Genomic DNA, 27,280 nt, shown 5'->3' with positions numbered 1-27,280 from the left:
ACACACTGAGAAGTCGGACGTTGGACTTTTTGGGGAAAAATATCTTTTGAAAGTAGTTAATTTAAAAGTGAAATAAACTGATATTAATTAAATTAATTTTAAATCTTTATGTATGCCTATGCACTGCTGGCCACACATATGCACTTGTATAGGTCTATGTATTTGAAGAACAAAACCCTTAACACTTTCACTACAAAAATAATTAACTTCTACTGTATCCAGAACAAAAGGAATAGATTTACTCAAAACATAAGACTTTATCAATGCCAGTTCATAAAGGATACAAGCCAGACATTTGAGATCCACCCTCTTGAAATTTGGAATGAAGATTATACTATCATTACAGGCTATGCCAAACTACCCCACAAAGAAAGAGCAATTTCTATGATTAATTGACATGTCTATCCTCTTAAGTACAATAATAAGTTATTGTGACATTGTGTTTAAATTTGTCCAGCCAAAATGTTCAAGGATTAAATCCAGACTCTGCTAGGACCCACCCTGTAATCTCCTTATTGTACACCCATTCCCACTGCTTACTTTTCCACACAAACACCATATCAAATACCAGATCTAATCATCCTCCTCTGTGGCACAAAGACTTACTCAACACATATTATTGCTGCCTTAAACTCGAACATTATTGTGCTATAACAGCAACGTCAATTAGAAATGTACATGAAACTGCAATGCCTCTTTACAGAAAAGCATCATTTTACTGATCGATATTAAATTAAAAACCAAAAAAGTCATACACTGCACTGGGCTTCTTCAATTGAATTTCTAAAAAAATTGATTTATGTCACTGGTTTCAAAAGCTATTTCATGAAACAACAACAGAAGGGCTGGAGCCTGTGCTTAAGATTCCAAGAATTGTGTTGGGAATGCTTCATGCTTCAACACTCAAATAACTTTTTGTTTCCATTTTCCAGAGGTTTATCTTCACATAGGCTTCCTCTGAGAGGAATAAAATATAGGTTTGTTCTCACCAACTTCATTTTTTCATTTTATAACATTCCAAGAAAACTTGATAAAATTGTACAAAAGCTGGACAAATGCTTCCCAGATCAGCAGGATTTTAATTTATCTTACTGAACCATCAGTTTTCTTGGAACTGTTAATCTTTCCAATGTTGATTAGTGCCGGTTAAGTAATGGGGAGGCAAAAGTCTTACAAGTACCTAATTTTAACTAGCAAATGGGTGGAAAATTCATTAAGAGAAAAACTTTTCTTGCCCTTAGTGACTGCTTAGGTTGGAAAACATTTCTGCTTTTCTATATTTCACATGCTTAAGTCATATTATACTGTTACTTATTTCCATATATAGAGAAATGGTGACATATGGTAAAGTAAAATTTTAAAAGTAAAAAGAGCACACACTATATATGTGCATAGTTAATGCAACCTCCTAAACATTACAATGTTAAAAATCCAAAGTTTTGAAATAATTGTACCTGCCAGCACAAGTAGCGAATGAATACAGCCAAGAATAATAGTTGAAAAATTCTGAAACGCTTACTGGAATAGAGAACTAGCAGAACACACAGCAAACAAATGTGCTTCCTGCAACTGATGACAACTAGAATTAACACATTTTAGTGTAGTGACCCTAAATGTCTTCACAGTAGGTAATTCCCAGCAAGACCTAGCCATGTTGTTGAAGTTAATACTCTGGCCACTTTTTAGTAACAGTGGGTTGAGAGGATCATTTACTACTAATTATCAAGGTAGGCTAGATGGGTCATTTCGAACCTTCTCATTCTCATGTTACATTGCCTGGTTTGGGGTTTTATTTGACCTCGAATCTTAATCTGAGCAATGCTCCGCCTTATCTTAATCTAAACATATCACACACCTTACATGTGTCATGTGCTTTACAAGTAGTAGTAGATTTAGAATGCAATATCTTTAGTTACAGATGACCTAAAGGAAAATGAAAATCAATTAATGCTTGAACGCAAATGATACTCTGCTGTTCCAAATAGAGAAAGCCCAGATTCCCATTTTCACAACAGAAGCTGGTTATGCTGACATATATTTCCTTTGGTCTGTAATTTTCTTGAAATTTAAGGCTCAGCCACAAGACATTCTGTTGAGTAATCTGTGAGTTACTAAAGCTGGAAAGAGTTCTTGCGCTTGGTTCTCCAACACAGAATTTGTTTCACAATCTACAGTCAGCACCAACAAAGTGAGGAATCGGTTACATGGGTATTTATCCAAAAATAAAGAATAACAGCAACACAGATAGTAACAAATCATCAAATTCTGCCACACAGATTTAATGTTTGATGAATATAAGACAATTACAATATATACTAATACTGTAAAATCACGTCGGGTACATGCAAAGTGCACCAAGACACCTCTTAACTGTTTACAAAAGAGTTCATGAGTTTAGAACACACAACATAAAACATATCTAACAGTAATGTGAAAAGACATTCTGGAGCAACACTCCAGAAATTCCAGAGCTTGCTTCCAGTTCAGGGCATCCACAGTGAAAGGTATAATAATTATAACCTAATTATACAAATAATTCCAGAAATGAACATTTGAAAGACAGACAAATAGTGCCAACTATATAACCAATTACAAGTTTAATTTCTGTCATCATCTCTGAAGCATCGCCAATGCAGACAGGCAGCATTGGACAGCTATACACTAAATTTCAAACTTTAATGTCAGCTCTGATATCTGAAGATATAATTGATGATGATGTGCCATGTTTTTTTTAAAAGAAACAATCACTCATAGCCTCAGATTTGGACATACCTTGGAATCTGCCAAGACAACAATTAAATGTTCCATACCAGAATATAAAATCAAAATCTTTCCAGCCAATATGCATTCTGGAACGCTGTTACACTGGGAAAATAGTTTTGTGTATTTACACCCATGCTAGAAATATTACCAGAACATGATAATAGACATGCTGTACACATGCTGTCAAAAACTTGACAGTCCAAAATAATTTCTCACTGAATAAGAATGGGTTGCAGTACAGGCTAAAGTGGAACTACAGTCCCAATTTCTCAGAGCAGTTATTAAACCTCTGAAACCAATTAAATTAAATGACGGTATTGCAAAATTTTACAAATTCTAAACTAAGCACAAAATCGTGAACTTTGTGAAAGTACTGGACGCTTGCCGTTGTGGTCGCATACCTCTGGTCTCGTCGTGGGCAAGAGCAAGAGTTCACACAAATTGTGATGTGAAGCATCCCTTCCTGCTCACTGTGAGTGAGTAAGTACACATTGTGCTGCAGACGTTTCACCACATAAATGTTGATCTGCATGCAGAGATACCAAGAAGTTGTATTTGTCTGCAAAACTGTCTCAAAGTCAAGAGCAATATTGCTATTGGATTAAAAAAGAAGTATTCATAACCCTGCTTGTTTACAATGTAATAAGGCCAATTCATGTCTCTCGAAGTTTTGTTAACTTGTTCTAAATTGCAGAATATGGCACTGTGCATACAGTACCTGGAAATTTAGTCTATTCTGTGATGTACATTGGGGGGTTTTACACGTTACTATGTACATTTTTCATTGAGGTTTGAAATGCATTCATCAATGCAGAAGCTTTCTAACACCTAAATATAAAAATAGCATTGCAGTTCCATAGGCTAAGGCTCTTGATTTATAACTGAAAGGTTGAGGGTTTAAATCCTGAGAGAATGTGCTGTACCCTTGAGCAAGGTACTTAACTCAAGATTGCTCTAGCAGAGTGCCCTGCTGTACACATGGATACAAATGCTAACTCCTTTTTCCATAAAACTGTCAGCCAGCTAGGTTATAAATAAAACTAGTATCTAAACTAGTATAAAATACTTTGCATAAAAGATTACCATTGACAGATCTTACAAAATGTGTAAAAATGTCTCTTAGGAGATAAATACAGTACAGTAGATGCACTGATAATATATAATTCTAATATGGTTGTCTTTTTCAGTTCAGGTAATATTTCAAACTTGGTCTCAGACTCAGAAGCACTCTGTCATCTCCTTAGAAGTAAAGTACTCATCTTCAGTCAGACTTTTGAAGTAATCTCCTTTAGAAGTACAAGAAATCAGCTTGAGCCTATTATTTTTTATTCTGAAAAGACATTTTTTTATTAACGATGGATCTGAATCCATGACTAAGCTGTCGCTGGAATCCATCCAGACACTAGAACTTTTTTATTCCAACACTTAAAACCAAAATGGAGACAGCAGTGATCCTGTTTCCATGCTGAGTCACACTTTCATTGGATGGACTAATATACCCCCAGACATCTGGGATCATTATACAGTTGTTATCCTATGCAGTCAAAACTCCTTTCAGCTATGTGCTATCAGTTGCATTTCTGATTATTTTAGGAACCACATACTTGTTTGGGTAATACAACATGTAATTACATGAAAAATAAGACGGCTGTATTTTTGCCTATGGTCATTTTCTTCAATCTTTTTTTAAACATGAACTTTTTGGCATTGGAAGGTAGGTACGTTTCTCCTAAAACACTTGGCTTCATCACCACATGTCCATGTTTAATCATTTGTGAAGCTTATTAAAAATCCTGAATTATCTGAAGTTGTTTAGATTAAATTAAACAATGAAAGAATTTCTGCATATGGGCCTGCATATGGTTTATTGTTGTTCTTAACTCTTCTTACTTTTACAGCTCTGATGAATGCTGACATTTTATTCATAACAACGATGGATAGAATGTTTATGCATGGCAAGGATAGATAGTGACAAAGAACAGCAAGCTATTTAAAACGCAGTAGTTATTATTTTTAATGTATGTCTACCGTGTATCTCAGAGATAGCAGACTAGCAACCGAGTTCATTGGTGAATGTTTGCAGATGGAACATTCTTTATATTTGCAATGGAGTTTGAAACCTGCCAAATATAATTATGCCTCTAGCACAGAAGAGTTGGATACTTCTCATTTAAAGCAAACTTTCTCCACACTGTTTTCAGCAATGGTCAAACAATTAGTTGGATTTTTATCCAGGACTTCAGGTCTTCTACAAAAATAGACATAACTTCCAATTTTGTTTCTGTTTTAACTGCAGATGACAGTTTTCTCACATACAGTACCAACATTAATTGCTTTTTGATATTTGTGAAAAGTTCCATATAATATTCTTTAAGATGAAAGGTATAAGCTTTTATATTTGCAAATTAACCCGCAACATTCGTCTTTTTGACTTTTGAAATGGTAAGCACAGAATTGGAAGGGATAGTGACCTGAGGAAACTTTAAAAAAAAACTACAGCAGGAGTTCTTAACTCACTGTGAAGAACAAATGTAGAAAACCCTGGTCTCACTAAATTTTGACCCATTTTCCTGTTGGGCTATTACGATGGTCTTGCTCTGTAGCATGGTGGCTACAGAGGGCTGCATTTTTTATTTTATTTTAGTTGTTTATGGTGGAAAAAAAAATAACATTACTACAGCTATTATTTAAATTTGTATAACTTAAAGACTTAACTTTCTATATGTAATATAATATAATAATAAATCAGTATTAGCTGGTTAAAAAATTGGTGTTGAATGCTATCTCTAAGAAAACTAGATAAAAAAGGTGACAAAAAAGCTTTGTATACAAGAGACCAGTTAATGGTAGCCTTATTAAAGTCCATCTTCGACTTGTCTAGCACTACTCAATCTCACTGGGTAAAAGCAAAATGCTACTGAGTGACCTCTTTCTGGCACTTTCTGACTGAATAGGTTGCATTACTGGAAAAATGAGCAGTACAGTAGTATGCATGGGAGTTGAGAAGCTGCGTTTCAAACTGTGTTTTTTGTCTCCCTGAAGATCAAAGCCAAAAGAGCTCTGTGAAGCTCAATTGCTCTCCCATTATCTCACTTGTAATATCAGCCCCCAACTGAAGCCCTACCTAAAGAGCCTAAAACTGTAAGAGTAATGTAGTACATTGTGAAGAGATCAAATCCCCTTACAGAAAGCATTTCATGGCAGCTGGGATATGAACAGCCCCCGCCTCCTTCCCCAACAACGGACAAGTGCCTTATTCTCCCAGGCCTGAGAACCAGAAGCCACTTTCTGTCTTACCCCACTTCTCTTTTTCCTTTTTTCTTTTTTGCATCGTGTTTCTAGATGACAGGAACATGATAAACAGCCAAACCTCCAGCACTTCAATGGGTTTCTGACAAAAGAGGCATTGTGATTGACAGCTGGTTCCACTCAAAGGGAAGAGACCCCCTTTCCTTCCTCTTTGGGATGTCTCTGGACAAGAGGGATGAAACCTTAGACTTTAAAAGCATCTCCCATTACAGACCTGAACACCTAGCAGGTAAACACCTTCCTGCTCGGCTGCCATACAGAGATCTGAAACTAATACCCACAGTGTAAGCTGATCATAGTGGAAAATGCACATAAAGCTCAGCTGGGCTGATGTAATTTATGTGGTGGGAGCAGGTCTGGGACTGGATAGTCCAGTCAGATTTGTTTAAACTTCATCTCCATTCGCCAGCCAGCGACCCTTGTTTTATTATTCAGTAAAGACAGACTGACTACTGAACATTTTTTTCTGTTTCCTGGAGCTTTCATCGAGTGCCAGACATTTTTATATCCATATCTTTCTGATTTGAGCTGGAAGAGTAAAGAGACTGAAATCAATTGCAAACAGACCTCTTAGAAGCACCAAAAAGATATTAGAAAAGCGTCAATTAAACATATGACCACCAGGGGGTACCAAAGGAAAGTCCCATCAGTCACAATTATAGTGAGTATCTGGTTGTGTGGCGCGTTGATACAGCAGAATGATCTCGGATGTCTTCGTTTTTACAGAATAGTTTATTACAATAGAACACAAGTGATGGCTGATATTTATAAGTTACTTTGAAGTAATTTTATTTACTACCTAAATGACATTACAGTATAACCCTAATTCTCATGATGACTAAAACCAGAGTCACACTTAAATGAACCTCAGCCTTCTGGATTATTTTTTATTACTCTGTCACAAGATAGGGCATAGATTTGGCTTGTTATACCATGAAAATTTGATTTCACAGACATGTTGCAAAGAGGGAAGAAAACATGGCTCATTTAGCTTATTTCTGGCATTTAAAATGTAGAATCCAAGCCTTGTGATCTTTTTTAATAAGGCATATCATTATTTAACCAACCCTGAAACTTCATCTCCAAGAGCAAGATGTCATTGTTGTCTTAGCAGTGTCTTCATGTCCAATTGGAAAATGGAGTTTGAGGTGAGGGGCTTTTTTTCATAACAAAATTACATAAAAAACATACAAAATAACTGCCTACTTATTTTTATTAAATCTTGAAAACAAAACAAACAATATGCTGCATTTTATAATTTCCCTCAGAAGCTGCCAATTGCTACAAAGGGTTTTTTAAGTTTGTAGTTTCAGCTCAACATGTAAATTAAACGTTTTTGTCTGATTAGCATCCGAGGATGACACAGAATTTTTTTTTCTGAATAAAGAGCTGTAAATTAAGAAAATATTTGAGATAAGAATGGTCTTACAATTACAAAGCTTTAAACTGCAGATCTTCAGTGTGACTTCATGAGATCATCTTATTGCCACATGACAAAATGTTTCTTAATTCAAACAAACATGATTCATTGTGAGCTTTAAAGGGTTTAAAGAAGCTGTTCTTGCTTCATCACACTGATCTAAGTATAAATGCAGTGATTGTGATGTGGTTACTTTAAACTGATTGTATTTCTATTTACTGACAGCTCCTAACTGCATTAAGAGGCATTTTCCACAGTTCTACTTTTACTTCTTTCATTGTTCGGGAGAGTTTTGATTCAACCCTGCGGCACATCCATGATTCAATGAAGTCATATTTGAAATACCCTTGATATTATAATAAAGACAGATATAAATTTATGGCAAGCCAAATTATAATGCAAAAATTAAATCAGCCTTAAAAGTAGAGATAAAGTAAAAAACACCAAAGGCACTAACAATGCTCTTCATAACTGTTGTAAGAACAAAAGGAAGATTACAAACAAGAGAGAGCATTGGGCTCATCTAGTTTGTCTGGTTGCTAGAAGTTAATTGATGTGCAGATTTCATCCAGCTGTTTCTTGAAAAAAGCCAGGTTATTGGCTTCCACAAAATGACAGAGAATGTTGTTTCACACTATCACAACTGTTTGTGTAAAAACCTATCCACTGTTCTCATGTAATAAATGCAGTCGTTTATAGTTTCAAGTTATAGTTACGTTCTCTGGTTTGTGTTTTACTGTTGTGTTTCAGTTTTTAGCTACGAAAAGGAGAATATACATTATTCCAAGGAAAACAGGATATGCATGCTCACACATTAAGGCCCTCTAAAGTATAGAAAATAATGTATTACTTTTTGCTTTGGTGCTGATTCATCTCTGTGCTGAGAAAACGAACCCCCTCCCCATAATTTTAAGTAACAAAATTTCCATTTGAATGATGAACACTCAGCACTATGCATCTGCAATAGGAGCCCACAAAAATACAAGAATAAAGGGAGTAAGCTTTGATCTTTGGAAGAAAGGTGAGAAGCATGGAGAAAGAAAATCATACACCGTCTCGATTTTTTTGATAGCCCCAACTCATGCACACCACCACAAAGAGAACCGTAATTAACAGAAACCAAATAGCTTGATACAAATACCCCCTCCCCCACATGAGCAAAGAAGCTGAACTGGTTGAATAACAGGGCTGGGAAAACTCTCAGCACCTGCTGGTTGTGGAATAATGAAACGTATATTAAATAGACAATATCAAGGCAGGGCTGTCATTGTGTATCCTGTGATACTACTGAAATAAAACTTGCTTAAGAAAGAGCAATCATAAATTTTTTTTTTTGCAAGATTACAAAAAATTCTCGAGTGATTCCACAAAGTTTTGGACTGGGCCAAGCTAAAGCCCAGAACTTCAAAACATAAAAATATGTACAGTCAACAGCATTGTAGCTGTATTACAAGTGTAGTTAAATGGAACTGATTTAGAAGGCTGTTGTTCCAGAAAGCACAAGGGTTTTATTAATTCACACCTTTAAGCATTCCTTTCAAAAAAGTTAAAAAAATAACATTTTGATAAACATGACTTAATAATACTTTCATATTAAAAACCTACTACTTTTACAAAACAGGTTTATACACTGCAGATCCATTTCAAAACTGGCCTGACTATGCCTATCTAGTCAAAGTCCCTGGTTATTAATACAGCAGTTAAAATTCAGAAAGAATGGTATTAAATCCTTCACTATGACATTGTTCATCAAGAAAAAACAACATCAACATCATCAGGGTAAACCAAAACTTTTTTCTCTTTAACCTCTCTCTCATACAAATAAAAGAAAACACGCAAACTTCCACAACATGACAATTTTCTCTTTTTTTGCGAACTAAACAGTTCTATACACATATAATACCGGTGTGGCTCTGTTACTGATTTTTTTTTATTTATTTTCATTTTTTTAAGTTAAAAAGGATACAAAGGCAGGCTCAAGTAAAAAGAAAGAGACAGAAAAAACAACATCAACAATATATGAGGCGTTAAAGTAGCAAAAACGATTAATATAGATATTGTCCATCACAAGTGAGGCTTTATAGATCTATGAAGCCACGAGGAGTCATGTTTACTGCTTCCTTGACAGTATTCTAAGCTCTTTTATTGCCTCAACATGACAATCAGTAATAATAGCAGGTAGAAAACAGGTGCAAGGAACACTGATCTTCTCAGTGTAATTATAAACATAGACTAAGACATATACAAGTCCTACCTGTTTCTACACGAAACAAGTACTAGATAATAGACTACAACTTAAGAAAATATTTTTAAAATCTCATAATAAAAAAAGTCAGAATAAAAGAAAAATATTATATAGTTTCTCTTTCGTCATAAATATTCCCTTACATATCAAAAATTAAAATTAACCAAATTAACATTTACTAAATGCACCATTCGTGTATTGTTCAGAATTCAATGGCATTCTGTGATTTTGAAAAACAAAGGGCTGTGATTTGGTGTGTAAATAAAACACTGAAATCAGAAAAAAAAGTGAATCAATGCACTCAAGGCTCTTTCTGTTTACACTAGCTCTGCCCTTTAAAGTACAGCTTCCCTGCCAATCCAGTAATGGATGGCCCAGCAAAGAGGCGTCCAGCTTAAACTTGTGTGATAAAGATTAAGGAACAAACTGCCTTGACAACCAGATATAGGTTGTTTTTTTCCCCACACATCTTTGCATGTTGCACATACTGTATACACAAAAAGCCTGATACTGTTATATCTACTTTTGAAGAAATTACTGAACACTTGATCATCGTGGAACTAAGGTTTTTTTTTTTGTTCAAGAAATTACTTTGTGATCACAAAAGTAATGTCTTTTTCCTTTTAGCATTAAGTACAGACTTTATGGTAATGTATTCACCATTATTTTTTAGTATGTGATGCACAGTATTTAGGTACAGAAACAAGAAGGGACTTTAAGTATATAAGATTCTGACACATGAATGCCATTCTTGTCACAAAGTATTAAGCCAAAAATGCTGGCAATGTATTCTTCATCATGTAACTATTTTTAAAGAGTCCACATTTATTACAGAGCTCAATGACCATTACAAAACACCAACAAGTATAAAAATACAGAATGTTTTATGTTTTTACAACTTAGTGCACCTGCTTCTTTGTAACTATCAAACTACGAGGTGCACAGTCACAACAAGACGTTTCAGTTTATGAATAGAATTTGGTGGCGCACAAGCATCCTAATACAACATTATACAATAATGTCTATCTATGGATCTATGTTTTTTTCTTAACACAGCTGTTGATACAGATTGCTGAGTGAAAGACATAATTTAGTGAGAAAGTTGCTAGCAAATTCAGACAGAGTCCAGTAACAGATGCCAGAGCCCTGGCTTTTAAAGAGGAAGTGTAAGCAAATTCTTTTAGCTACGATACCAGCCTAATTGCTTGCCCCAGAAATAATTGGAGGGCTAATTCATGAACTGTCAAAGGTGATCCAGCCCACCTTGTGTTCTTCATTTAAACTTCATGCTCCCCCACCAACTCCCCCTTTCCTCAGCTACATGCTCTCTGCATTCCCCAATGAACCATGACATGTATCTCAAAAGGAGTCTGTCTCATTCAACACAATGCTTTCATGCAGACGGCTTTGTTCACAGAGAAATAAAATACAAAAACTGGCTGACCCAGGGGTGCCATTCAATCTGTGAAGGCTCTGCCCAAATCTCTTCCTATAATCATACTCAAAACTCAATCAATCAGTGACCTGAAAGGTACAACAAAGTAAGCCATGAATTCTCATTCTTGAGTCCGTGTTTCTCAAGATCACTATCACTATTTTAAAAGGGGAGGATGGAAGTAATGTTTTCTTTAACTTGGTTTCAGATGACTGGGCTAGGCTTATCAGTTGTGAAGAAAGTGAACTTGCCTACTTCTATTGATTATTCTGTGAAGTTTAGCATAGCAACACCAGACGATGACATTTACTTTTATTTAAACAAATCCTCATTCCTGACTGGACAACAGATTCCAAACATGTAGTTATGTACATTTTGAGGAAAAGAATCTGATCTTCTATTTGTCTTGTTGATTTGTTTGTTTGTTTTTTACCTCTGAGAAGATTAATGTTCATTACTGCACTTCAGTAACAGAAAAGAAAAAAACTGCTTTGACTACCACTGGGATATTAGCCAATGTAAATTTGTAAATCACTCTGAAACTGTATAAATATTTAGAGGGCACTTTAAGTGGAAGAAGGCTTCTCAAACTTTGAGTGAACTGCTTTCAGATATACGTGTACTCAGTATCCTTTCAAATGGCTTCGTTCAACATTAACATCAAATGACGTCAACATTTTTTGTTCAATATAAAAAATTGGAGGAAAAAAACTTAGGAATTACTAACAATAACAGCTCTTTCCCTGTCAAAGAGCCCCTAATTTTACAACTGAAGTTTAGGTCACTGGACTCCAGATTCCTTTTTAATTAGAAATATGTGGAGGGAGTTTAATGAGATAAAGAGTCTCTGCGCCATGTAAATATTCCCATCATGCAAAGGTAATGATTCCACTTACCGGAAGAAAAACATGTACAGAGAGGCAGTCAGGCAAAACAACAGCACCTGTGCATACATAAAAAAGAAAAAAAAACATACATGAAGAAAGCTGAAATGTTATACATAGTGTCACACATAATTCACAACAATTGCTGAAATAATCAGATTTTCATTCACTGTGTATTCACTGTGGTGAAAAATGAATCTCAAAGGGACATTACGCCCCCGGACCGGCATTAAATTCCCCTACAGTACATTAGGGAACTGATGTTTTGCCACAGCTGGGGAAATATGTTTTTACCCACACACTTAAATAACTTAAATATATATTATATTTAATGTGTATATACTGTGCACGGCTCAAGCAAAATACTACACAATGGTATGTTTAGTAATAGTAAATCAAACTCTCCAAAATACTTCACAAGATTTAGCCACAGAGATTACAACAGTGCAGCCAGGTCTTCTCAGTGTACTGTGTTATGCAACAGATGCCTAATGCCAGGGACCCCTAAGAGTCATGACAGTTGGTATAGTATATGTTCCCCTGCTACTGTATGTTGCTTGAGGCAACATAATACCTGGCCAATGTGTCTATTTTGACAGCATCAAGACAAGCTCTCTATAACGGGCATTCTCTAACTGTATGATAGGAGGAATTATAGGTATGTAAATACTGTATATAAGGAACATCTTTCAGGTTTATGGTGTGTTTTAAAAAACCTCCAGCCACTATGAATTAGCTAAATTAAAAGGCAGAATAAGAAATATTTTCCCCCCTCAGTGTTATGGAACACAAAAAATGTTAATGCATTAATATTATACATGCAAACAATACACACAAATACAGTATATATATAAGGTGTTGGTCTTACACAATGACTGTGGACTGCTGTAAAGATATACCCCAAATTACATTGAACTACATACTAGTATTGCACAACATCATAGTTTGTTATAAATACATTTTTCTCCTCTACAAAATGTGATGTTATCATACTAAAAAAAGCTATATTTTTTCCAGATATCACCTGGCCATGTGCCATAGTGCTCACACCTAAACCTCAACAGCTGTTAAATGCCATACATACCATTAACACTTCATTGCCAATAAGCCCCACAGGCACCACTAACAGACAGGATCAAAATCGTTCCAAAAAACAAGTTAGGAGAAAACAGGCAATTATTCTGACACAAATTTTTGTAATTTTCAATGACCAGGACAGTGATTACATCTGACATATGTCAAATATGTTTAAACAACAATGTACTGTATTGTGGAATCACCAATTGCTTACTTATACCAAGGAATGTACTATATTTTATGCTCTATTAACATTGTCTTCATGAATACATTTCAGGTCATGCTGCAAAACAGTATTCTTTTTGATTTTACAAAATCAAATTATGATTTGTGAATTTGCAAATGGGTAATACAATGACCCAGATTTAAATTGTGTCAATGTCATTCTGTGACACAAAGAGCTGCTATATTAAGTAACACAATAGCAGGTCAATTAGAATTCTGTTACTATAATATTCCCAGTCACTACAGTGAAGGTTGCAGTCCCAGCTGATTATTGTATGTTACTTTGTATACATATCTGTATACTCTGTGTGTATAATCATGTAAATAAGGCATCATTATGGAAGATGACCCTGTGTCATTTAAGTCAGTGGTCGCCTTAGCAATAATATTTGCAGTTTTATCATTTCCACTTCAACTTGTATTTATATTTATCTCATTTTAAGAGACAGTATCCAAGTTGGTAAACCATTCTGCCTAATAAAAGTCTGATATTTTAAAGATATGCCTTTGTGCATTTCAGTTGAATTGAGATAGACAATCACACCACATTCCTTAATCTATAAATGGCATAAATAAAAAGATCTGCAGACTATGTTATACATAGAAATTGTTTTTTTATTATTTTTTAATAAAAAACAGACATTTTGAAATAGTGTTTTGTGTCAGCACATTAATCGGAAATTACAGAACCAAGCAGAAATGAAATGAACGAGCATCTGTCATTAAGGAAAGGTCACACTTGCTGTGTAAATACCAGGGCTGTCTCCTCCCTCACAAGTGAAAAAAAAAGAGGACAAGGCAGAACTCAGCTTAGCAGAACAACCAAACAACTTCCCACTGTGAGAGTGATTGGAAATGAAGTGGAGTCACGCAGTCAGCTGCAATCCCTCAACTCCCAGCAATTTGGACACTTTCCCTCCAGCCTTTCCTCACTAGGCCTTTCAAGAAAAATTAGTCACACAGCCAGAAGGACAAGATTCATGCCGAGAGCGGCCGTCCTATAGCCGCTTGACCACTTTCGACCTCTTCACACACTAAGTGAAACTCATTACTCATGCAAAAGCATTTTTTGATACCTTAAAACAATATACATATTCCCCATGATTGTAAATCATGTGTAGATAAGAGTAAAAGATAGATGAGAAAAAGAATGATTCTTCAGTGTTTATTGTGGCAGTCTATCAAGCTGGTCTTGTATTCTTTGAAAATAAAGATTTATATACAAAATACATTGATATATACAGTAATACAGGTATATAACATTAATATAAAAACCTTTGCTTTAAGTGTTTGGTAAATAGAAATAGAACTTAACTATCACAAACTAAATGTTTCTGTGAACATTATACAGTACATTAAGAATTTGTTTTCTGAAATTAACGGAATGAATCATTTTACAATTTAAAAAAATAAGGTACAAAAAAGAACATACTAGAGTCTGGGTGTAGATTTGGCTTACATCCATTCTAACTTATTTTCTTGCAATAAGTACAAGTTGAAATGGAGATCTGTTTATGCACGACCACTAAGTTCTTCATAGCAAAATGACATAAAAAAGCAGTATTTGTTTCAGACATTAGCAGCCAATTCATGTTATGATCGCCACTCTGTAACTGAAATCAAATCCTCTGACTTCTGTGTCAACAGTAAACAAATAACAGAGTTTGGAATGTTTCCAGCAGAGGTTTCAATTCTGTTGCTAAACTGAGAGAAAAGGTTTTAACAATGTGAAGGCCAAACTTTTAAAAAAAAAGAGGCCAAAGGTAAACACACAGGAAGTCAAATATTTAAGCAAATTCACTGGTTTGAAAGCAGGCTTTATAATTACATTACACATTATTACAGTTCTTGTTTGTTTCTTTGTGGCTTTTAATTTCCGCAAATGTCAGAGATTATTTATAAAATAAGAATGACATTTCCATCTGTACTGTCGCTAATCAATGCAGCAATGAAGAGTTTTATTTGTTTAATGTTTAGGACATGAAGGCTCCGAACAAACAATCTATGCACTGTATAAACTGCTTTCCAACCTGCAGATGGATTGCAGACTCCAAAACCAAGTATCAGATACACACTTCCTTTGAAGTCATCTCCTGTTAAGAGCTTCATTAAGGGGTGCATTAGTTCGTTTCTGCTTTTACACGCTGTAATGATGTGTCCTTTACAATGCTGACAAACGCATTTTTTTTCCCTTCGTATAAAATTAAAAACGAATGTCAAGGATAACACTCTACAAATGAGTCATGCCATGCCTCTTTCAGAAAGACAAAGCTGGTGGACTGAAGCATGAGATCGATTTTTTCTGCAACCAGTCACCCTACAATGCTGTTATGCTAGTGCAACAAACAAAGCAAATCTCTGAGATCCCCCCCTTTGCAAAAAAAGGAAAAGTTTGCACAGAAACCAAATTCCTCTATGACTGGTTGCACGACCTTTCCAATCTGCATTGTTTCTACAGAAAAAGGAGAAAAAAAGAGATACCAAGAGAGCAACAGTCATGTCCTATTTTCCCCAGTGTTTATTTTATCTGTCAGATTAGATAAGGCAAAACAATGTTAAAAGGTCCTTGTAGTAAAGACTGGCGGTCTGTCCAAATATGAATGTGGGTGAATCCAACAAGGCAATGATAAAACATTCCAGCTTTAGTTTTACCAGAAATACGAAATGTCTCTGTTTATAGAACTAAAAACCCTTTATTACCACAACCAATCTATAATCTGTTAAAAGTTTTGGTTACATACATTCATAATTATGAATAATTATAATATGGTTAAACTTCAATACAGGATATAGATCAGAAACATCCTGATACAAAGAAAGTATCCAGAATTACTCAAACTCATCAAGTTTCCTGCTTGAACTTACACAAAGCTATGGCTTATGAATAAAAAAAAAATAATGCAATTTAACTTTAATTACTGTATTACAAAGAACCATCTTCTTAATAGCAAATAATGATACAGGATGTTAAAAAAGTCCCAAATACATTGTGGAAATGCAATATCAGTTTACTGAGAATGTGAAAGAAACAAAAAGGGCCAGTTGGGTAACAAACGAGTAGGATCTCACATTTCCCAAGACAGGAGCCACTGTAATGTACAGCTGACATGAGCTGTCATCATTCAATAGAATGAGCCCTCAGGGTAATGCAGGCTCAGAAAAATTAACATGTTGGAGTCACAGGCTGACAGGATCCCAGCATTAACAACAGAAAGGCTTAAGGGCTTAAGTTCAGGTGCTGATAGATCAGACTTTATTATAACCATTTATTCAGAGGTTACTCAAATATTTATTTTTTTCTAGTGGAGGTAATTATGACATCTTTTGCTTTTTTTCTTCAGATATGAAGATTTTATCTGAGAATAAATTAATAATTGTACAGTATCTGAGCTGCACAACAGCTTTAGCAAACAAAGTCAGTTCCAAAAAGGAAACCCAGACAATATTTCCAGGGTTTGACACTCAAAACTGACAAGAATCTGTTTTGCTTTGGCTGGAGAGTGAAGAAACAAAAGGAACGATGACCAAAGAGAGGAAGTTGAACGAAAATACAAAAAAAAAACGCAGCACAATCTACCAATTTTTCAAACATAAAAAATGTTTTAAATATGGCAAATACATCGTATTGCCACCTAATTTTATTTTTTCATATTTTCATATATATTCAAGTACGTGACTATCAATTTTCCCACTTACCACTGGGGGTCACTGTAAATCTCTTCTTTCCAATCTACACATTCTCATTTATGTACAGCAGTTCTTAACATTTCTGACAAATAAACAAGTTTTTTTAATCCATAAAAGGCCACTGTTTCCAAGGTGAATCTCTGTTATATTTTATTTTAATGCTCAACAGGCTTTGGGAATGTCTTGAATCCTGAATCCTGTGACTGCCTTTCATTCAGGAGTGTCCTCATGGTTCAATGTGCACCAGAAGTAAAACCCAAACTGAAAAGCTGCAATGTACATGAAAGAACATACCACAAACCATGTGAGCAGATGTTTCTCTTCATATATAGCCTACAAAGAAACAACAACTCTTTATTGTATACACTCTGAAGTGATAAACCAGCAAAATATATATTAATACGTCCTCTCTACATATAAAATGGTGCTCATTAAATCATTAGAAAGCACCTTGAGGTACGCATACTGAGTTGAGAAAAAAGTGTGAAATACAAGAAAAGATAATTAGACACCTGTGTTCCAACAAAAAAAATTGCATTTGTGCAGATAGCCATTCTTGTCTTGCACAGCTTTGATCATGGCTTACTAACAGGGGAAGAGCTACAAATTATATTGATTTACATATGAAAAGCTTTGGCCATACTGGCTTTAATGAAGGACAAGACAGAGTAATAGTTTAACCAGACAAGTGGGTTAAGTATAATGGAAAAAGATATCGCAAATTGAAAGCAAAGAAAAGAGAACACTACACAAAAATGTGGAAGAAACATGTCTGTTTTACTTACAATTTGTTAATATGGCAAATACTAGTTTAATATCTGACAGATAAAATTATGTTTTGATCTTGATTTCTGTTGGATATGAGTTAAGAACATAAGAACGGGTACAGAGCATTCAGCCCATTTAGTAGTTCATCCAAGGATCACAACCTTGTTTTTAATTAAAAGAACAGCTGAATATCATCTTCAGCTGGGTAGCACGTTCCACACTCTCACAATCTTTCTGCAACTACAGTTTGCACAAGGAAGAGCCTTCTGATCTCAGTTTTAAATGCACTTCCACGTAGCTTTCAGTTCTGGTCTTTGGTTTATTTTGAAGAATTCCACAGCGATGATTTCGTCAATGCCTTTAACAAGGCTATCTGGATCAGGTCTTCTAGCAGTTTTCCCTGATCCAGACTAAAACGGTTCCTATAGCCTGTCAGTGCTGGACATTCCCTTCTGCCCTGGAATGTACCTGTATGCTCTCCGGAGTGATTGCAGAGCAGCAATACCTTTGTTATAACATGGTAACCAAAATTGTACACCATCTTCTAAATAAGGGTTTAATAATGCATTTCACCATTTTAACATAACATTCTTCAATTTAAATTATGCCTTTTTTAACTAAATATCCTATACTTTTACATTTTGTTTGCATTTTTTATTGCTTCCCCACATTGTCTAAGTATAAATGATCTGTCAACATAAACACCTAACTCTCTTACGTAGTCTTTTCAAGCTCAATGTTTCCCATTTTGTATTTATAGCTTATATTTTGCTACATACCGTATGGTCGTCTATCCACATCTATTCCAGATGCTGGAAGCCACTAACACAACAAGCTAAGGGTGGTTAATGAATCCTATGGGATTCCACATTTCAAAACTGTCACTAAAAACAATCAAAGTAATGACATGGTCCCTCGTCATTTTCAAAAACTGTTAAGAGGCCTTGCACTGTTTTAACCAGGGTAACCCAGACTGGAGCCCTTCCGGCCCACTGCAATTCAATACTTCTTATAATGATAAGTGATTGAAAATATCTCTAAGCATTCTTTAAGCAAGAAATACCTTAGGGTGATGTTTTATGAAAAAAATGGAGGCTTACAAAAGTCTGGCACCATTCTACAGTAGAAACAGACAGAGAGGGTTGCTATGGGTGTTTCTTTTTTCTGTCGCTGTGCTAAACATAGGTAATACCAAATGGAAACACTGGTGTCCTTTGAAATACCCCTGACCTAGCCTGCTTCTGTCAACAAACACAGGGACCTCCACAGCAGGCTAACATAAAGGTTACATTTTACCCTCATTACCTCCCTGCCTGGGGCTCCACCGCCTCACTGTGACCCTTTGAACCCCATACCACCTTTTCACTCAAAATAACAATGGCACAGGTAACTCAGGGTCCACCAGCTAGGACCAGCCCTTCCCAGCAGCCCATCTGTTACTGATAAAGCACTCAAAATCACAGCAGGGTAAATGACACTTGAGATAAGCTATGACAAAACAATGATGGATGTTACAGTGGATGACAGTGCTTTCAGTTTATTCTCCCCTTTTCCAAAAGGAATCAGAAACGGGGGAGAAAAGATCTTTTAATACTTTGGAATGAACATAACTATTTCAATATGCACTACAGACACTAAAATCTCTAGGGTACTTGGGAAAGAAAACTTACTGAAACTTACATGCCAGCAACTATATATTACCCTGTAACTCACAATTGACAACCCACTGAAGCTAAGCAGGCGTGAGCCTGGTCAGTACCTGGATGAGAGACCTCCTGGGAAAAAATAAAAATTGCTGCTGGAAGAGGTGTTAGTGGGGCCAGCAGGGGCGCTCACCCTGGAGTCTGTGTGGGTCCTAATGTCCCAGTATAGTGATGGGGACACTATATTGTAAAAAGGCGCCGTCCTTCACATGAGACGTAAAACCAAGGTCCTGACTCTTCGTGGTCATTAAAAATCCTAGGGTGTTTCTCCAAAAGAGTAGGGGTATAACCCTGGTGTCCTGGCCCTCGCCAATCATGGCCTCCTAATAATCCCCATCTATGAATCGGCTTCATCACTCTATTCTCCTCCCCACTAACAGCTAATGTGTGCTGAGTGTCCTGGCGCACTATGGCTACCGTCACATCATCCAGCTGGATGCTGCACATTGCTGGTGGTGGAGCGGAGTCCCTATTATCTGTAAAGCGCTTTGAGTGGAGTGTCCTGAAAAGCTATATACTGTAAGTGTAAGGAATTATTATTATTATTCCACAACAGAGACATGAAGTGTAACTGCCTACAAATGGCTTTCTGCAGGGTTTTCAAGAATAGTTCTATCTTTTCCTGCTGCTTGCTGTTTCCAGCCTTTTCTGATGTTTACCTTAAAAAAATGTTGCCCCTGATAAGAAAAAGATACGTCTCACTGCCCTGAATTCCACAAATCCCAAACCATCACTACATCACAACACTTGCTTTGCCGGGAAAAGTGCCATTTAACAGATCTCAGGGCAGAGGTCAATGAAACTGGGGTGGTCTTCTACAGAAAGAGCACACATCTTCTCTTCACCATTGGCCCCTTGTAAAAAAAACAGCTAAGCCAAAAACAAAATGCTCATTTCATTTTTTTATTAAACACTGCAATATGCAAGGCACAGCATGTAAAAGTCACAATTCCCAACTGAGTATTTCAGTGATCATTTGGATAATAAGTATCATAGGTCCACAGTATCAAATTGACCAACAGTATTGCTTAAACTAATTTTTTTTCTTGTTGGCTAAGTTAAACAAATTTACTGTATTCAAAAAGAATTTTTAGTCTTTAGGTATAAGCATACCTTGTGTAACATAATTTAAAATGTTAGATGTAGGGTTTGCAGTCTCACTGAAACTCACATTCTTACATAATTGCACTTTATTCAGATGTTACTTATACAACTATTCAAAACAGCTACTAAGAAATAATTTAAAATTGCTAAAAATATAAGAAATAAATCAAAGCTGGTATAAGAGGAATCAGAGGGCTACCAAGGGGTTAATATGAAGCTCCTGACAATTAGCCATTCAACGAGCCGCCAGCTTAATTAATATCAGATGCACAAAGCAACAGTCTGATTTTATCTCATAATTCAAGTGTGCTATTAGATCCAGCTGGGCACAATTTGTTAGGGATTAAAAGCTCAAAAAATGCACTGTTTACTCTGTCACTCAGAAGCTTAGAAAAAATTAAAGTTATTTCAACTTAAATTTATTTTGGTTGAAGAAAGACTAAACTATCCACACATTTACAATCTGTTTGTCCTGATGAGAGTCGTGACTGAAATATGCATTAATAAACTACATAAAAAGAAAGCATACAGTTTCAATGAAATGTTATGGCCAAAAAAATTATACTTAAATGTTGTTATCCGGGCTTCTGATTGCAGAAAACTTACATAATAAATGAGCAGAAAACTACAATAAAAGCAGAGGCCTGCTTCTGCTGTTTGGAAAAAAAAAAGGAACAGACTGAAGAATTGGGATTGAGATTATTCTTTGGCTAGGTTATCTGTCATAATGTTAGTGTGAACAATGAATACACAACAATACTTTCTGTCAAGTGATTAATGTACTCTTGTGAATCTCCTTCAGAACTTGTGCCAAGTATCCTGTCACATAAAACACATTGCAACAGGAGCCTCAGTCATGATACACTATGTAAACACTATTTCCAGGCACTGTTAATGGCGGTTTCATTACTTGGCTTTATGGTTTTGATTTTAGCTGTATTATTACACCATAAGACTAGCAAATACTGAATTCAGTTAACTGACTTGTTTTCCTTTATTCTCTTTTGCCAGTGTTCTTCCTTCAGATTTAACCATTAGTTATAAAAAATCTTAATTACATTTGTTCGAAGAGCTACATGTGAATTTCTGACAGTGTAAGTGAGGTGTCAAGGGATTTCATCTATGGCCTGTGATAGTTTAAATACCATAGCAGGTGCCCCTGCTGTGCACTCCATACTACAACAAGTGAGCTGATGCCTAATGACAGGCAGCGTTTTGTTCTTCAATTATGAGCTATCCTTGTAAGACGAGGCTTGTGGAAACAAGTCATTAGTTCCAGTGCACTCTTCCTAGAAGCCCAAGGTGTACAGTGAAAACTATACAAACGCTGCGCAGAACTGAAAGGCAAAAGGATTAAACCTGATGTCTTACTAATTTTAGTGGAAAAGTGACAGTACCAGAGCTCCAGCTGTCTCTGCAGCACATTTACACAACCTTCTGCAGAGCCCATGGTCAAACTATTTCAGGGATAAATCCTACTGCAATAATGACCAATTGGTCAGCTTCAAGCATTCTGTTCTGGTATCGGCTATAATTAATGTTTGCTTCATATTCAAGGGAGGGAAACTAAAAATACAGCCATATAATGACATCCTGTCTTAACTGGCCAACCTTGATTAGGCAATTGTGCTGCAAATCATACAACAGTCATTACATGGCTGGATGTGACCTGGCAGGTTGTGCCGTCAGCAGGAGCCAGAACAGCTGGAAGTGGAAAGTATAATTTCATCTTCTGACGCTGGAAACTATTTAGAGTCCAGCTATTAAATTTATTCAGCAGTTAAAACTGGTTTTAGCACAAAACCTTATTAATCAAGTAGAACCAAAGTTCTACTATACTGTAAAACATTAACACATTTGCAGAGCTAGTTCTATTTAAATTATATTTATTACTCATTTATGTTTGTTCTTGAAGAGTGAATCAACATGAACTAATTTTCCTACAAGCACTTTGTATTATATTTGTGATACAAAACACTCAAGATCTAACTCTCTGAGTTTGATAGTGGGAAAACTGAGAATCATTAAGAATAAAAGAGTTTGTCTCCTCTGAGGTCTCTCTGTGTCACATTTACATCCTCTTATTGTATTCTCTATCCTGAAACAATACAGGCTCTCTGCAGTCTGTATAACATACAGTACATTGGAAACACCTTCTATCCATCACATGCAGCGCGACAGGATGCAGTTCATCATTAATAGTCTATATGCTGCAGCATTTGTGGTGCAAAGATATGAAAACCTTCTTCATACACCTTGTCACAGAGCAAAGGTCTTGTACCACACCAGAACAGTGAAGCTCCAGAATATATGAAGATTCATTTTACAAATAGTTTTTTCTAAATCAAACGTTGTGGGAAAGAAAATTGCAAACATTTGCCAACATTTTTAAAAGAGAAAAAGGGTCATTTAGAATTTCATAAATGCTATTAAATTCATTAAGTATCTATTAGTTGCTTTCCAGCTGTTTAGTGTAGCAGCTGGCACCTAATGGAAAGCCACCGCAGAGTGTCTGTACTTTAGTGTCCATTTTAAAGTGGTCAGGGATGAAAAAGCACTTTACAAATGCATTAAATTATTATAATAGGTTTTATCCTTACAGATCTTCATATTATCAATGTTGTTAATAAAAAAAAACAAATATACGTTATGCTGTATATTGTAACACATGCCACACAATTAACAACAAAAGGCGAACAAGCAAAAATTTTAAAATGCTTCTTTGAAAGGCTTCTGTGAAAAGGCAATGTTTCCTGATTTTCTTCATAACTAATTCCCTAAAAGACTTTTTTTTAGGAGATGCATCTATTCAATGTGTTCAAAGGAATTAAAAGTAACAGTAACCTAACCTTTTGTTGTTAAACCGGAGATAGTGCTTTCATGTTTTGTGTCATACATGAATATGAATAAGTGGACATTATGTATAATCAGGGAAGTACACCATGAAATAGCCTAAAAGAAACCTTGAACACTGATAGCGTTTGAAACAGTAGAAGCCCCTTCAACAAAACTGAATAAGACTATCTGATCCTTTTTTCCCCCCAAGAACGCCATTCTTTGTAATTCTACGACAAGGGAAAGCAGACAGGCCTGGTATCACATCGCAGTTGCCTTTCTAACCCACCTCTCTGGAGTAAATATGTCTGGCAGCACCTTAAATCACAGGAAAGTAATGTTGTCCAAAATGCCAGGAATTGAAACAGAGCTACACTTGGGGGACTGCAGCATTTTCAGGATGCCCTTTCACCCTCTTTAACGAAAACAAGAGAAAGAAAAAAAAAGGCTAAAACATGTAATTGTACTTCGAGCCGTATAGTAGCTGACATTTTCTCATGCTCCCTGGGAGTCATGAATGGTCTGTATTAATGTGCACTAGCTGACATATAGAGGGGACACTGTGTAGAAAAGTCAAAGGTCATCTCGAGGCTAAAATACGCAGCTGCAAAGATGGAACACATATACTGTAGAATAGGCAGCTAAACACATACTGGAGAAAAATTCTCCCAATTAAACTTTTGCGAAAGAACGGGACCTTTATTTGTTGTTGGTTTTTTTTCATGGAAAACAGCCGCCCAAGACCTTGATAACCATTCTCTTTTTTTCAGTTCACTGCAAGGCCAAAGAGTCTACAGAATGCAGACAATGATTGTTCCAGACACACCCAGCTAAGCATTGCTGCCACAATCGCAACATAAGAGGTCACTGAGTGAGCCAAGTATTAGGTGTATAAACCAGCACTCAGAATAAAATCTCACTTTAAGGGTTTGGCTTTTCCTTCCACAGTAATCAATAAACTATTTTTCAAAGAAACAAAATGTTCAGGACTGTTATGGTGGTAGTTTAGACAAAGCTAAAGGTGAAAATATTTAATTTAAAAAAATTGTAATTTTATAAAAACTATAATTAATTTGTACAGCCCTCGGGCAGTGTATTGGCACCCAAGCCAATTTGACCCTTTAATATAAATTTGAAAGTGGTTGTCTCCACATCTGTTTTTATTTTGACTCTGGATATCCCACACGTTCCTGTACATACAGTACATGTCATAAAATATCTGCTTCTTCTTTGGAAATCAAACATAATTTGCCTGTTGAGTAAGGTGATTAAGTCTTATCATGGCAAACAAACATTTCTTTAAAATAATACTACTCAGAAATCTTTCTAACTTGCTATTTTGGTATCAGATCTGAATACTTTTACCAAAACGTAGTGTCTGATTGACAGGAAAAGAATTCTTCCATGGCTGAGCATTCAAACGCCCAACTTGAACCCCAAAACAATTTTCCATTAACGCACATCTTCCTTTTGCCTTCAAAATCATACTTGGGAACCCCAGTGACCAGCTCCTGCCAGTAAACTATCTCCAAAAGAAATAAAGTTTGAAATAGTGTTCAACAAGAAATCCTTGAAAATGCCTTTCACTGTACCCCTGTAAATTACACATGTATTTAAACAAAAGGGAAGAGAATCACAGTCATTAAGAAAAACACAAATACATTATATCTAGAAAGCAAAGACCTGTCAGGTTCCTGGTAGCACCACTGTGATTTAATTTAGATTTTCTTTGACTTTATTTTGATTTCTAGTTTGGAAACCTTAAGATAACTACTCAGGGAATACTTTATTTTTGCCTGAGACAAACTTTCTCAAGGAACTCATACTGTCTTTTAAATTCTTTATAGTGTAAAGTTATTTGCAAGATACCAATAGTCACTATAGCAAGGCTTCAACTATTTATATTTATAGAGTAGTTATTATTTTGCCTGCTTTGACAAGAATACAAAAGAGAGGAATCAAATAAAAACTCCATGGCATTGATACTAAATAAAAAATATGAAACAAAAAATATAGAATTTCCCCAGAGCTCCTGACGTGGATATAGCTAAATTTGGAAAAATGCCTTTCTTAACCGTGTGACCAGACAACAGTACAGTTTTCCATACACAGCAATGGGTAGCATTTACATTCTTCAATTAAGATTTATGATTTTCATCCTAGGAGTACATAAAAAATCCCTCATCCAGCTGAGAGTCAACCTATTTTTTGCCTTTTACAACCAAAAATTTTACAGAGATTCTGTATGCCTGGTAAAATGAAAGTATGCAAGCTAGTTTTATTTAATTGTTTTTTTAACCCTTTAAAATGGTTTATATCATTTAACAAACATATTAAGAATTTCAAATATTTATGAGGATCCATGTTTAAGTCTTTAGGAGAAACAATTTTTGTCCAAGTATCCATTTTCAAGACAATCTAAAAAAGATTTGGATTTTGTTACAGCACCTGTTTTATGTTTCAACCTGTCACACATCATCTTTTCTTGTGATACAATATAAACTTTGTGCATACACACTGGGCTTCACTTGTAGAACAAATTTAATTTCAATGTCTAATCCTCAACTTAGGACTAATGTTGTTAGGACTCAACTAATGGACTATGAAAATATGAACTTGTAATTGGGAATGATACCTGGCAATTGTAAAACTTCATACATACTGTTAACAAGGCTTTTACAAATACACGGAAACTAGGCTTAGGTAAACAGTAATTAAGATAACATATTAAGGAATACAGCAAAAATAAATCAGACTGCTTCTCTAAAATCAGTACAAAGTCTGAAACCAGCAGCCAAAGTGATCTTCCTCTACTTGTGGGGATCACAATAAATATTTACGAAAAACGTGAGAACTTGGCAGACAATGTTTAATTTGACTGACAGGTCCTCATAGAGATTAAAAAAAAACATTACACTAGTACCTTTACCTACTACCTCATCAATCAGGCCATCAAACTCACTAAAGGAGTCAATACAGATTGAAAAGTAAGAAAAAATGGGTGTCACGCAAAAACAAACAAGAGCGTGACCGAATGAAAAATGGTGCCAAGCTGTTTAAACAAAAAGTAAGGCTGGCTACCTACAGCTGACAAAGTTTACCTCCTCTGCAAAGTTGGAAAATAAAGTCCAAGAAGCTTTCTTCTTGGTTCTAATCTAATCTCTAAGATACTAAGGGGGGGGGGTGACCTGATTTCAGTCAGTACCAGCACTATACAACACAAATATTTGTGGTTTCTGGTTTATTGAATCTCAACATACGAAGAAAAAACTGTGGATTTCCAGATATGGCAGAAAACCAATGTAGATTACAGCATCATTTTCAATCAGCTTTCTCTGTATCGGATATTTCACAGGACAGTAATGGCTTCAAGTTAAGAACCAGAATCTTGCTGCATGTTTAATCATTTCGAAATTACTTTACAACTTTTATACAGTGATTTGAAAACATACTTTAATTCAAAATAGGAATTAGCTTCCCCATGATAATGAAATAAATATTATGGACATGAAATAAAACTGCACAGAAACCTAAATGTCACTTGGCCATCTCTACAAGAGAAAATGTAAAGGATAACAAGAGGATCACAACTGCCAAGAAGAGATACTCCGTGTTGATGGTAAAATGGCATGTAGCTCCTTTTATCAAGATTTGGTTTTTCATTTTATGGGTTACTAACAACATTTTTGCTGCTTATAGGTATTGAAAACTATAAACTCTTGTCCAGACATTTTTTGAAGTATTTAAATGTTAGCTATATCTGCAGGGAAATTTGCATGACAACTGCAATAACCATGCACAACAAAGCTTGTAATTCTTCATATT

General features: G+C 35.6%; 1 protein-coding gene across 1 annotated transcript in view; it reads right to left on the bottom strand.

Moving 5' to 3' along the window:
* The window catches only part of tmem135 (transmembrane protein 135), a 79,558-nt gene that overhangs the window by 18,982 nt on the left and 33,296 nt on the right, over positions 1 to 27,280 (bottom strand). The window contains exon 6 of the mRNA XM_088920397.1: positions 12,069 to 12,115. Within this exon, the coding sequence (XP_088776523.1) occupies positions 12,069 to 12,115 (47 nt within the window). The remainder of the gene's footprint in view (positions 1 to 12,068; positions 12,116 to 27,280) is intronic.

Source organism: Atractosteus spatula, chromosome 7 (genome assembly GCF_055471065.1).
Source record: "Atractosteus spatula isolate fAtrSpa1 chromosome 7, fAtrSpa1.hap1, whole genome shotgun sequence".
Classification (NCBI taxonomy): Eukaryota; Metazoa; Chordata; class Actinopteri; order Semionotiformes; family Lepisosteidae; genus Atractosteus; species Atractosteus spatula.
Note: the sequence above shows the minus strand (reverse complement) of the source record. Positions and strands in the feature narration are given on the sequence as shown.